Source organism: Strongylocentrotus purpuratus, unplaced genomic scaffold (genome assembly GCF_000002235.5).
Source record: "Strongylocentrotus purpuratus isolate Spur 01 unplaced genomic scaffold, Spur_5.0 spur5_scaffold_1, whole genome shotgun sequence".
NCBI lineage: Eukaryota > Metazoa > Echinodermata > Echinoidea > Camarodonta > Strongylocentrotidae > Strongylocentrotus > Strongylocentrotus purpuratus.
In genome coordinates, this window is record NW_022145594.1 from 35653691 (window position 1) to 35666638 (window position 12948).

At 36.4% G+C, this 12948-nt stretch overlaps 1 protein-coding gene across 1 annotated transcript; it reads right to left on the minus strand.

Annotated features, from left to right (window-relative positions):
• Positions 1–2745: 2745 nt before the first annotated feature.
• On the minus strand, positions 2746–11940 carry LOC105440235. Its single transcript, XM_030978735.1, has 10 exons — positions 11937–11940; positions 11236–11478; positions 10573–10857; positions 8355–8624; positions 8137–8214; positions 7735–7986; positions 5746–5952; positions 4652–4933; positions 3592–3852; positions 2746–3008 (listed from the first exon to the last, which is right to left on the minus strand). Exons 1-10 carry the CDS (start codon positions 11938–11940, stop codon positions 2746–2748), a joined length of 2145 nt encoding a protein of 714 aa, XP_030834595.1.
• Between the last annotated feature and the right edge of the window lie 1008 nt (positions 11941–12948).

Here is a 12948-nt window from a genome sequence, read left to right on the forward strand (position 1 = left end):
AATAAAGAACAATAGTTTGGTGTTTTTGTTGGTGGAATAGAGATTCGAATAAATCATTTTGATTGGGACGATTGGCCATTAGGTTTTTCCAGAGCATTTGCCTTATTTAGTTTATCTCTGTTTTTTTCAACCTAGGGAATCGGTCCGGGAGTAGGGCAAAAAGGCAATGCCCCATGCAGGTTACGGATCAAAGCAGATCGAATTTAATATTTTGCAATGTTGTATACAACGTCAGTATGTACTTAGGTGTGAACGTTGACGATTGAGATTGAAATTATGCAATGTTAAGAATGTTTACATTTGATAAAAATAAAAAACAAGAATGAGCTTAAAAACTGATTATTTTGATGTTTAGATTTATATAAGATTGTTAAAAAAGAAACAACTCGAATAAAAGCTGGCTGCATTATTGTAGAGCGCAATAGAGACTTCTGCTTTAGGCGCTATATAATCAAGGATAATTATTATTATTATTGGCCGGTCTGGCAAGCTTTCCCATAGAGTTTGATATTGATGTAATCTGTGAGTCATTATCTGAGTAAAGAAAAGATGAGTATATACTGGATGAGTATTTTCATCAAAGTCACACTCTAAAACCAAACACTTAAAGACCGTTGTTACTACTGGGCCAGAAGGGATTAGACGGTCACTGACAGGTGGCTATCTCATTAACTCGGCTCTCAGCTAACATAAAAAGAAGAGGATCATGGGGGACCAACAGGCACCGATTTGGGAAGTTTTCTATATAGAGGGAGCAAGTAGCTACAAGTAGGACAGTGGGGCTTTAAAGAACAAAAATATCAATGTATTTTGAACGGATTACGACTTTTAAAAGGATGAACACGACCTTTTCCCTATATATACCCTTTGTCCAAATATTAGATTCGAAAAGGAAAAAGTATAAAACTAAGGTAATACAAAATCGTTAACTATGAGTTAGAATGATTTACAAAAAGGATAAAGTACGATTGACATAATAAATGCTATATTAACACATGGTTTTCATACTTGCTAAAAATGTACTGACATTATAATTGTCACTTTACAAGTGGAAGCGGCAGTGTATAATGAATGAATAGTATTTTTTTTTTTAAATGAAAAGAGAAAGCACTTATTTGTTCTCCTTTCCCACAATACATTTATATTACACTATATATATATATATATATATATATATATATATATATATATATATATATATATATATATATTCCACGCCGTGTTGATAGATGAGAAGGATTTGTGCGATTCATCGGAAGGAGGGGCCCTTTGAAGGGCTGTTTTTAGAAAAGTTTGGAGAATACTGTATTATACAGTTACATCGTATACAGGAAATGCTGCGTCGTTGAAATTAGTTTAAATAGGGTTGACTACATAATAGTTCACTCTTCATACAGTTTGTTTCATTTGCATATAACAAAACATGTACAAAAAAAAAATTATAACGATAAAACATATACTACGGAATGTAGTAATTAAATTGAAGATAAAGTTGATTTCTGTTCATTCAAAATCATTGTGAAAGAAACGTTGTGGAATCGATCAAAAAAAAGGTAATCATCTAGCATATACGTATTAGAGAGTACTGCAAGGTTCTGGAGTCATGAAAAATCACAATACATTTAGCCCAGTCTTAGTATAGTTACAAGCACTGTACACAGAAAGATATGGGACTACACAAACATGGGGCATTAAATTCCGTCCCGACTTGTTTGATGTTACATGCAATATTTAGAATGCATTTGAAGAACCATGCTTTTCAGGGAACATTTGTTAACAGATGTTCTTCCACACTTGCATAATACAATAATAACGCTTACAAATGATTTTTCACCTCTTCCCAGAACTTAACCTTCTCATCAAAGTGCATGCTTGAATACCCAAGTTATTTGTCAAGTAAATAACCAATCTTTGCAATACAACCCCAACGAAATTTAGCAAGCTATGTGACAATGCACATGAACATACTCGAGATTGAGCATGCCAGGACTGAGCTAAATAAACTTAAAATACAGAGAGAATGCCGGCAGCATGCACCTGTGGTCACCACCTTTCCTACTGTTATGAATGTTGATAGTTTCCTTAATATAATTGTTACAAAATTGATCTGCAAGTGAAATTGTTTCTATATTGTACACTTAATATAATTCCAAGTTCAGTATTTTAATAAATCATACAACCAAACATCAATACCGGATGATGACGCACGTCATCAACGATTCCATTTCGACAAGGTTCATATAAGGCATCAAGCAACCTCATCATATTGGGTCACGTTACAAATTAATAATAGTGGAGTCGCGTACATTATGCCACTCCTGGCGCTCTGTTATTATTACAACGGCATTAGCACGGCTGCCATTACAGCGCCCGAGCATTTCTAAGGAATTTATTCTTGGCAGGTACCTATTAACCTTACCTGGGTGGCGTGTGGTGACTGTATAGATTAAAGTCTTCAAAAAGGACATTAGTGCTGCGACATGGATTCGATACCCCTTTTCTACCCCCTTTAGTGGATCTCCAAACTTGATATATCAATTTAGCTCCAAAGGGTTTTACGAAAGAAGAAGAACAAGAAAAAGAAGATGGAAAAGAAGAAGAGAGGAAGAAAAAAAGGAAGCAAACAAAATGCAGCACAACTCTCATTTTTTTTAAAACAAAGTTCATGAAATGTCAATGTTTATTCAGTTGTTAGGCTCAGATTCAAGATTGCTAACTGTCTTCTCACTTTTGTTTTTATGCTGGCTAGACTTCAGATTCATTGTCGCTAGTATTTTCTAGACACTTAATCTTGTCCATGAATAATTTCATCACTGAAATGTTTTCAAACTCTTCTAACCAGTTTCGTACCCACTCCGTCATAAGTGTTGGTGTAACCGTTGTAGGACTCTGGTCATCCCGAGTCTTCAGTCTAAGGTGTTCACGGAGTCTTTTCATTTTATCATTCTCTAGAATGTTGCATATGCTTTCGACAACGCTGGAACCTACTTCATTAGTATGATGCCTACCTATAAGATTAAGGGAAATCAGAGAAATTTCAAAGAATGGTACAGAACCTATTTTATTTGTAAGATAGTCTTTTTTGTCATGTTTTATTATGATGAAGCAGATATTTTAAAAACGTGTAAAGCCTTCATAAAGCTACTCCTCACCTACTTTCTCTGTATCTCGATCTTCTTCTCACAGTAAAAACATAAAAACAGGTATGCTTAAAGATATGAGAATCAATAATTGCCCGTTAAGAACCCACAGCACTATTCGATTTACATTGGAGGGTAGGAGAAGGTAAGAGACGATGCTAGTGGGACCTCTGTGTGTAGTGGTTAAGAGGTTTATAGTCATCATGGAGCTATCTCCTATAGCTACATGCAGTAATCGTGGGTGAGGTTCTTGCAGTGATTGCGTTTGCCCTCCCAATCAGGTATACAAGACATCAGTTACCTGCTAATAACTCAAAGTCAGCACATCAGTTGGAAAAAAGTTATTAAATATTTTAGAAATACATTAACAGTTAAATTAGTAAATTATAAAAAAGTACGAATGATATAAAAAAGATTATATTATGCATTAATTTCTCTTAATAGTGCTTACCGGCGAGAATCTTACTGGCAATCTCGGTTCTTCCAACAGCACGAAGACCCACAGCTAGCTCGAATCTGAAGTGAAGTGGCTGTAGTCTAAGCTGGTTTCTCCAGACCTTCATCAGTTTGAGGTTGTCGTATGCTCCTGTTGTTCCTTGACAGATTGAAAGAACATCTTTCTCTAATCCAAGATGGTCGACAAATTTTACAAGTTCTGCTTCCGACAATCCCGACGTCATGTTGCAAAGTTCACTGAGGCTCGCGTCATAACCTTCAGGCATGGATTTGAGAGTTTTAAATGTGTAAAGAAAACAAAACCCAGGCTGGGGAAAAGTAGCAGAGATCTTGTACGAATGTGCTATTTTCGTGAAATGGATCCAAATGAGATATTTTGCTTGCAAAATGAAAGAGTGACTCTATATAAAACATTTTCTCAGAGGGAGGATAGATTAAGGTTTTAATGTCATTTTCAGAACTTGATGAAAGATAATGTTCAGTTTTAAGAAAGACGTAAAATTAAATTCACGGAAACAAACGAAGGTCACACTGGTTATTTCAGTTTACAAATAATTGTGACGAGGAAAACCATATTGTTAGAAACTATATGATAGCCGAAAACTGAACATCTAAATGAATCCAGGCATCTATTTAACGCTAACTCCTTATTAAAATGCGTATTTTATAGGAATTCATACATACATTCATTCATATATATGCATGGGATTCTTACTTACCATAGCTTTAGATTACAAAGTGTAGCGTCCTAAATAGACGCGTCCGATAGTTATAAATGTACTTGCTATCGGTGAATAAGAGTGTGCAATTTCAGATAATCTGAATGACAGTTTGGCGTCAATGAGCCTAATACACGTCATATCGTTATTTTACCAGCTCCATCTGATAATGTTTATATTTATTTGGTTCTATCTCTACGACACAAATTGTGTTTTTCCACATTAATGCATTTTGCGTTCCGGACAAGTCTTTGAATGCCAAAAATTCCTAAGCTACCTTAAATCAAGAATGTTTCTTGACATAGGTAACATGTTAAATCGGTTAATATTCCTTACCAAAATAGCCTGATCGAGCAACATCCAAGTAACCAAGATTTCTAATGGCAACACAGAAATCACGGCGGCGATGCTCATCAAGACCCTTCGACTTCTCCAATAGTAAATTCAGAAGATGTACAGTTCCCCTCATTTGTGGTTCTCCGACCGTTTTCCCTTTGTTGATGTCTATATCAAGAAGCGTTGCCAATGGCCAAACGTCGATAGAAAACAAAGTCCATGCCAAACGTACCAGCTCAGCTTGGTCAACATGTTTTGCAGGAAGGTGGTCAACGATGCATCCTAAATGGAAAGAGACGGAGAGTGAAATATGAAACTAGGGAGAATAACACCAACTAATTTATGTTTGAACGTACTCAGGACGTTTTGGGATCGGCATGAGAACGTTGTTTGGGGATAAGTTCTACAGTAGTTATTGCATGCGCCAAAGGGCATTCTAGTTGACTGAACGACATCTAGAGAAATCGGAGAGACCGACAGCCGACTAGACGAACATCACACGAGACCAACTAAACAATGAAACTAATCGATTAACAAAGAAAGAAAAACAAACTCGATCGACATCAGCCAGTGGACATTACAGAATTGTCAGACAGACCCAAAGATCGGTCTCGTAGGCTGTGCCTATATCAAATACTGCCACCATTTAGTATGAAATCTTCCAAGACGCGGATAAAAAAGTGCAAATGTGTTAGAAACCGTTCATGAAGTTTATGAATTTTGCTATCCAACGCAACCTTATCCAGTTCAATCCACATATAATATGGTATAGCATCTTTTCCTTGCAATTACAAAACACTTCAGAATTTCTTTAACAATAAGAGATAAGAAAATAGAACGGCGATTGAGAAAATTGGGGGGAGGGGGGGGGGGGGTGGGTCTATAGTTTTCTTTCTATTTCGTGTCTTTTACGGTAAAAAAAGTGAGCAGAATTTTGTACATTTAGCAGATATTATTATATACAATTTTCTTTTTCTCTCTCATTTTGAAATCTCATATTTTCCAATTTTGTTTGTAGTTTAAATATATTTTCGAAATACATTATAATATTTTGACTTGACAGGTGGTGTTTGAAAATCAAAACTGATAATTACCTGATAATTCCATAGCATGGAGAGCTTTTCTCAGCGTTTCACGGCGTTCGTCTCCATTACATTTATTCCTCCATTCTTTGAGCTTTAGTAGAGGTGATTGTTCCTTGTCGAGTTTTATCCCGAGTCTTGAGGTAAGTTCTTCCACTTGTTTCCTGGAGGTCATGCTTCCAATCAGGTTCTCAAGTTCATCATCGCTCACGTCAAATACTTTACAGAAAATAGATAATATAAAGTATACATACAACATCATTATATGATGTTTGAAGGTTTGCATGGTGGTATGAATAATCACGGTAGAGGTTTACAGTACACCATGTGTAAAGTCCTAGAAGGACTAAGGAAAGTGGATAGAAAATAGAAGTGAAAATAGAAAGGCGAGAAAGTGGAGATTGGAAGGAAGAGTATCTTTCAGAAGTGAGTATAGTCCTGAAAAGGACTGTAAACCAGAAAGTTGTAGATAGGATGAGAGGTTTGAGTAGAAGACTGGATTGAGTTGAAGAGTTGAGTAGAATTGCAGAGCAGGAGCAGGAGAGTAGACTCGACGTTTCGGACAGGTTGACTGTCCGTCTTCAGGACTGTCCGTCTTCACTCCTGAAGACGGACAGTCAACCTTTCCGAAACGTCGAGTCTACTCTCCTGCTCCTGCTCTGCAACTCTACTCAACTCTTCAACTCAATCCAGTCTTCTACTCAAACCTCTCATCCTATCTACAACTTTCTGGTTTACAGTCCTTTTCAGGACTATACTCACTTCTGAAAGATACTCTTCCTTCCAATCTCCACTTTCTCGCCTTTCTATTTTCACTTCTATTTTCTATCCACTTTCCTTAGTCCTTCTAGGACTTTACACATGGTGTACCGTAAACCTCTACCGTGATTAACATCATTATAATAAGAAACACTCTTTGCAACTTGTGCTTCCGACTGAAAGCATAAGTATTGTGTGTTCTAAAGTAATCACTGCATGTTTTATGCTGATGAAATAAGGAAAGAACCCCAATTTTACGGGGATTTTCCATTACAATGCACAGTTCAAATCAATTGGCAAATACAAATTTTAGTTGTTCAAAGTGTATTATTTTTATAAAAAACAAGAACAACATTATAATTTTGATAATAATAATAACACTGTCGTAATTCTACAACTACATCTCGCCATGTTTAATTATGTTCTTCGTGAGGTCCAGAAATCAAGGAATGAGCAAGGAATATGTTGTTAGTACCAAACTTTAGCTGAGTTACCATCTTATGCGCTCAAGCTGACAAGGTATTTGCTTCTCCAGGGTGGAGAGTAGATTGGCATCTTTTAAATGTAAATTGCGTTACTACTACTACTAATAATAATAGCTCACATTTATAATGCGCCTAATACTTTATTTCTAGGCGCAGCACATATTATTACCTCGGTCAACGGATTCAGGCTTTACTCGCAACACAATGTCTGCACATTTTCCTCTCCCTGGGGAGTATTCCAGCCAGTCGCCATTTTTTAAAGGGCCACTTGCAGAGATTTGAGTGCCAATACACCTCCACGCAATATTTGTTTCATTCAATAATCTAGCACACTTTTCAAAGGATTCATCTAACCAGAGGCTCAGTTTTTGGTAAAATTCCCAAGGCCTAATGATCAAAGGTGTCGTATTAGAGTGGTTAACTGATTAACAGGAAAACGCAAATATCGTGGTATTGAGTCCTGACACGGCATTTATGTCTTTGAGCTAGGCATTTTATCTGCATTGCTCTTCTCTGCCCATTTGTGAAATAGGTAGCATGCATATTGGTTCGATTAGCGTCTGCGACTAGCTGGAATGCTCCCCCAGGGTGGAGAATGTACACTGTAATGTAAAGGGTAGTTATTGCATCCAAGGATGGAGTATTAATAATCCAATGATGAAGTATTAATAATAATGATTGCCAAGCAAAGTGGTCAGTTTATGGTAAAACGCTTTGTAAGAAACATATTTTTATCGAATTATTACCTATAACCTACTATCTATTTTTAGACAATTACCATGACTGTCATTCGTCTCCTTCAATGCATAACTATGAATCAAAACAAGGTCCTGCAGGGTATGTCTGTTAGATTCGTTGATATTTTGGTCTCTCCAACATCGCAGCTTCTTCAAATCGTCACCTTGCTCGTCAACTGAAATGCCTAGCTTCTCAAGAAACAACGGTGTCGCACATGTAGGAAGATGCTTCAGCACAGATGCCAGATCGTCATCGAATATACTGCTGCTATCTGTGAGTCAATCAAAATCAAATAATAGTAAAACAAAATTTGAATGGTTTAAGTGCTAGAGAATGTTCCTTTCGTTTGTCACAAGAAAACAGTTATTGAGAAATAAAGGGTTTATTTGGTACTCAAATGTACAACTAAAATCAAACTTACTGAAAGTCTCGGCTCTGGGATGTGGTCTTTCAAAAATACCTCCTGTTTCAACCCGGAAGCTGGTTGTCCCAAATGAATCTGAAAAAAGAAACAGAATGACGGTAGTTCCTACCAAAAAACAAGTCGAGCTATAAATAACGCACTTGAATGTCAATAATAACTATATAGACATACTTGTCTAAAACCAAGTTAAAACTATTATTTAATGTAACCATTACCCGTCAAATCATGGCGGCCAATTTTAATGGTGGCATCATCAAGCCTGCATCTCTTCTCGAAGTTGCAGCATTCCTGTCCGTCTATCCAGTCGTTGACCATTGACTGAATGAGAACAAGATCTTCATTGTTTTCGTCCATGATGGTGGCGATTCTATTCTCATCGGTGATTCCTACGGCCTTAGCAAGCCTCTTGCAATGTCTTTCTGTCAGTCTGTAGACGAACCCTTCTACCTCTTGTGGGGATATCGCCTTCAGAAGATGTTCAGGAACTACGGAAAAAGAAATAAGAAGTCGCGAAATATCCAGTGTTTATACTGTATAAATACCTCTGAACGATACAAATAATGAGCATTGAAACCCAGCAGCGCTGGAAGGAAAAAATGAAGAAGAGTGATAAGAAGAGTGATAAGAAGAGAGGAGGAGAAGATGAACATCATAATTACATGACCAAACCCCTCTTCTTGTCTAAGTCCCTCACATTGTGTCATATGTATGTGTATACATTCGTCTAAAAAATGCACTCCTCAGTGAGATGTAAATAATATTAAGCCCATCCATTATGGAACAATCACAGTATTACCATTTGGAGAACCACACATCGTCAAACACAGTGTGGTAGCACAGCCTGAACCACATGTGGGCCACATGTGGTAGCACGCTCTGGGACCATACAAATAATTACCACATAGTCTACCACACTGTTGCATCCACCACATAGTGTACTTCACCCTCCAGATGATGTAAGTAGCAATTATACTAATTATTTTTGCCCTTGCAACAATTAACACATTATCACTGAATATATTTTAAGTTTATAGTTAACATTTCCCTAATTTATGTTTAATTAAAATGTAATTTATGCACCCCATATCCATTATGTAAATTAACTGGAGTCAACTGGTTCACCTGGAAATATACCCTATGGACCATTTTTCAATTGGTGCAACTGGAGATATGCCAATAGTCAGGTATAAACCGGTTCAACTGGAAAAAAACCACATACTATGTGGATATTACTTTGTGGTAAACCACATGGTCTACAAATCTCACACTGACAATATACTGTGAACACAGAGTTTACACATAGTGATTCATAACACATTGTGGTAAATATATGGACACTGTGTTAAATATGTACGAGAATGTGGAAGACCACATGATCTGAAGCCCTAAACGGTGACATTACTGTGATAACAGAGTTTGCACATCGTTAAATGCATACCACACTCTGTGTCACTCTGTGTTAAATATGACCGATTATGTAGTAAACCAAACCCCACACTGTGAGAATAATGTGAGCACAGAGTTTTCACAAAGTTAAAGCCATACCACACTGTGGTAAATATATTTCCCCCTGTGTTAGATATGTACAACTCTCTGGTAAACTTCATGATTTGAACCCCACACTGTGACAATACTGTGAACACAGAGTTTACACATGGTTCTTTACATACCACACTGTGGTAAATGTGTGTCACCCTGTGTTAGATATGTACGACTCTCTGGTAAACTTCATGATTTGAACCCCACACTGTGACAATGCTGTGACCACAGAGTCAACACATAGTTCAATATATATATATATATATATATATATATATATATATAACTGTGATAAATATGAGGTACTCTGTGTTAGGTATGTCATTTTTTTTAATAGTATGTGGTAAACCAAATGGTCTGAAACTCCACACGGTGACAACAAGGTGAACACATAATGTCCACACAGTTTACACATTATTGTGTGAACATAGTGTGGCAACACTGTGCTTGTTCCATAAGGGATTGCCTCCGGGAACCGAGTGGTCCCTGTATTATGCCTATGGGATAGAGGGAATTCAATAATAAACAGGTTGAAATAATATCAATAACATTGACACCCAGTGGAGCAGCTAGTGGGCGACACACGGGTGCACCCTTTTCAAAGTGGAAATCATAACGAATCAAGAGAAACAGGGAGATGGGGAGGATAAGAGAAAGAACACAAGAATAAGATAACACAATCTTCTTCCAGGTTTTATCCATTAGATGGTGTACCTTAAGTGTTATTGATAAACCTCAGGGCATTACAATTTTACTTAAAACTCTATTGAGCACGTTTTGTTATATTTGTGAGCGACATGACAGTTTTAATTACGCAAGAAACATAAACAATATTTTTTTCTCATACAAATATAGTATCATTCGAAACGTTCAACGAAAACACATGGAACTTACCCTGAAAGAAAGTCCTTTCTAGTGGCTTACACCTAGCTCTTTCTAGAGCCAAACTTAGTTGAATGACTTGTCTTACATTGTGTTCTTTGTCACGCCATTCCCTCAAGACAACCATACATTCCTCAATAACCTCTCCTTTATTTCCTGAGACATTGGGTCGAGTTTCACGTTTCTCGGGGATCAGTTCACGAAGGAATCGGCAAATCTTTGTTTTATCACCAATGCTCCGTAAAACATGATCCAGCAGTTCTTCAGAAACCGCAGACATTACATCATATCTCCGTTCTACATAAATTGAACAATATCGTATTAATATTCGTGAGTATTCAAAAACATTGAAACTTATTATTTTTGTCATGTTTGATATAAGTCTCTAAGACGCATTTATTTTTACGCATTCTCTTTACTTAAACATAAAAATACTTTAAATTATACATTTGTTGATATATTTATTCGAAATAGTTTAAGTTGTATTTAGTGTACTTTTCCTCATCTATTTTATAAAAGCTTTCAATCAATGTCACTTTATGGTCCAATTGATTCTGCATTGCTTGCCTTGTAAAACCTTCTAAAACAAATAACGAACAAATAAATAAGAACAACTAAATTAACCTCTTACACTGTGGATCATTACATTAAGCATCAATTTAAATCAATACCAACCACAAATCTCGTTCCAGGAACAGTCAAGTCCATATACATGTAATACATCCTTCAGCCTCATTCCTTCATTGTGGAATCTATTTTCATCCTTCCAGTCACAAAGTAGGTCATAGGCCTTGTCTGCGGTTAGTTCTTCATCGACCCCAGGAGTACTAAGATCGATGAGGGCGTGCCGTAGGGCATTCAAGTTTGTTTCATCCATGGCATGTACCAGGTACCAGAGTTCAAAGAACGATACTTTCCCTGAGAGAAATCACGACCCACAAATTGTTGAGTATTATTCATAGTCGCACCAGAAATTGCAGAAATATGTTATTTCATATAACTTACGCTGAAATAATGTCAACACTCAACTGCACGAACTTCACACTTAATCTTGTATAGTATATACATAAAATAAGAGAGTAGAAAAGCAAATACCATCGCTGAAAATAACAATGATTCAAGCATTGTGATATTCTGAAGTACATATATGACTAACATTGAAGTGCTTATCTGCAAGAAAGAAATTGGATTCTTATTTTTGTATGATAAATGTAGATAAATATAAGGAGTTACCATTTATCTGTGTGTCTAGTCGCAGTGGCATGGAATCCGGGTCGTCTACTTCTGTACGGAAACAAAATTTTAGCGGAAATCAACCTGACACATTTCAGTTGAATTTATGCGGTCGAAAGCCTTTTTCATCAGGGGCGTCCCACCCATTTTGTCTTATTCCATGTGAAGGGCATTGAAAGTATGATATGATGTGATATATAAATGAAACATCTTTTATTATTATTACTTGCCTATAGTTATATGAACTCATAATAACTGCACAATTATTTTACCTTGTGCGATCTTATGATATGGCAGAACTTCAAGATATTTCTCTTTGGTGTGTTCAATGTTTTACCTTTAATTAAGTACTCGGAGAAGTGTGTGTGTACTTGAAAGATGTGTTGGTCTTGATATTAACGAATTAGACTTGAATCTATTGAAATAACCCCAGAACATTTTAAAATTATCTTTTCTTTCAAAGATGTTTCGTTTAAAGTCAGATTCTATTTCGTAATGAGAAAAGGTTTTTTTCAAATACAAAGTAACATAATAGTATATTTCTGCATGTATATGAGCTTCATTTTAATCGTCATATGAAAATGACAATGTAGAAAAATACAAATTAAAAAAAAAAATTGATGCCGATGAGTGTTCATAACCCCACCCAGTGATGGCGAGCCATCAACATATAAACATACCTTGATCCCTCCGCCGTTTCCTCCAACGCCAAAATTCGACGATGGCAACGCAAATAGAAAGCGCGGCCAATAGAGCAATGACTACGATAACTGGTACAACTGCGATTGAACGAGAACAAAAAAATATATTTTTAAAGGATCATGAAGCTCTCGATTTCTTCTTCTTCGACGAACATTTGTAAATTATAATGCTTGAAGTGAAATTGCTTTATTGTCGTGTACCTTTGTACAGATGTTTATTATAACACATCCCTTTAAATCATTTTCTTCCAATTTTTTCTTCTTGTGTCATTTGTTTAAATTGTTGAAATAATGAAAAGGAAGAATTCACAGATTGTTACCTATTTTAGCTGCAGTTCCAACTGGGGTAATGCGGGAAGTGGTTTCTGGTCGTTTAACTAAAACAGTTGCTGTTCTCTGCTGTTCCAATCCAGGAATATCAGACGAGAAACAAACATAGCTGATTTCACTGACT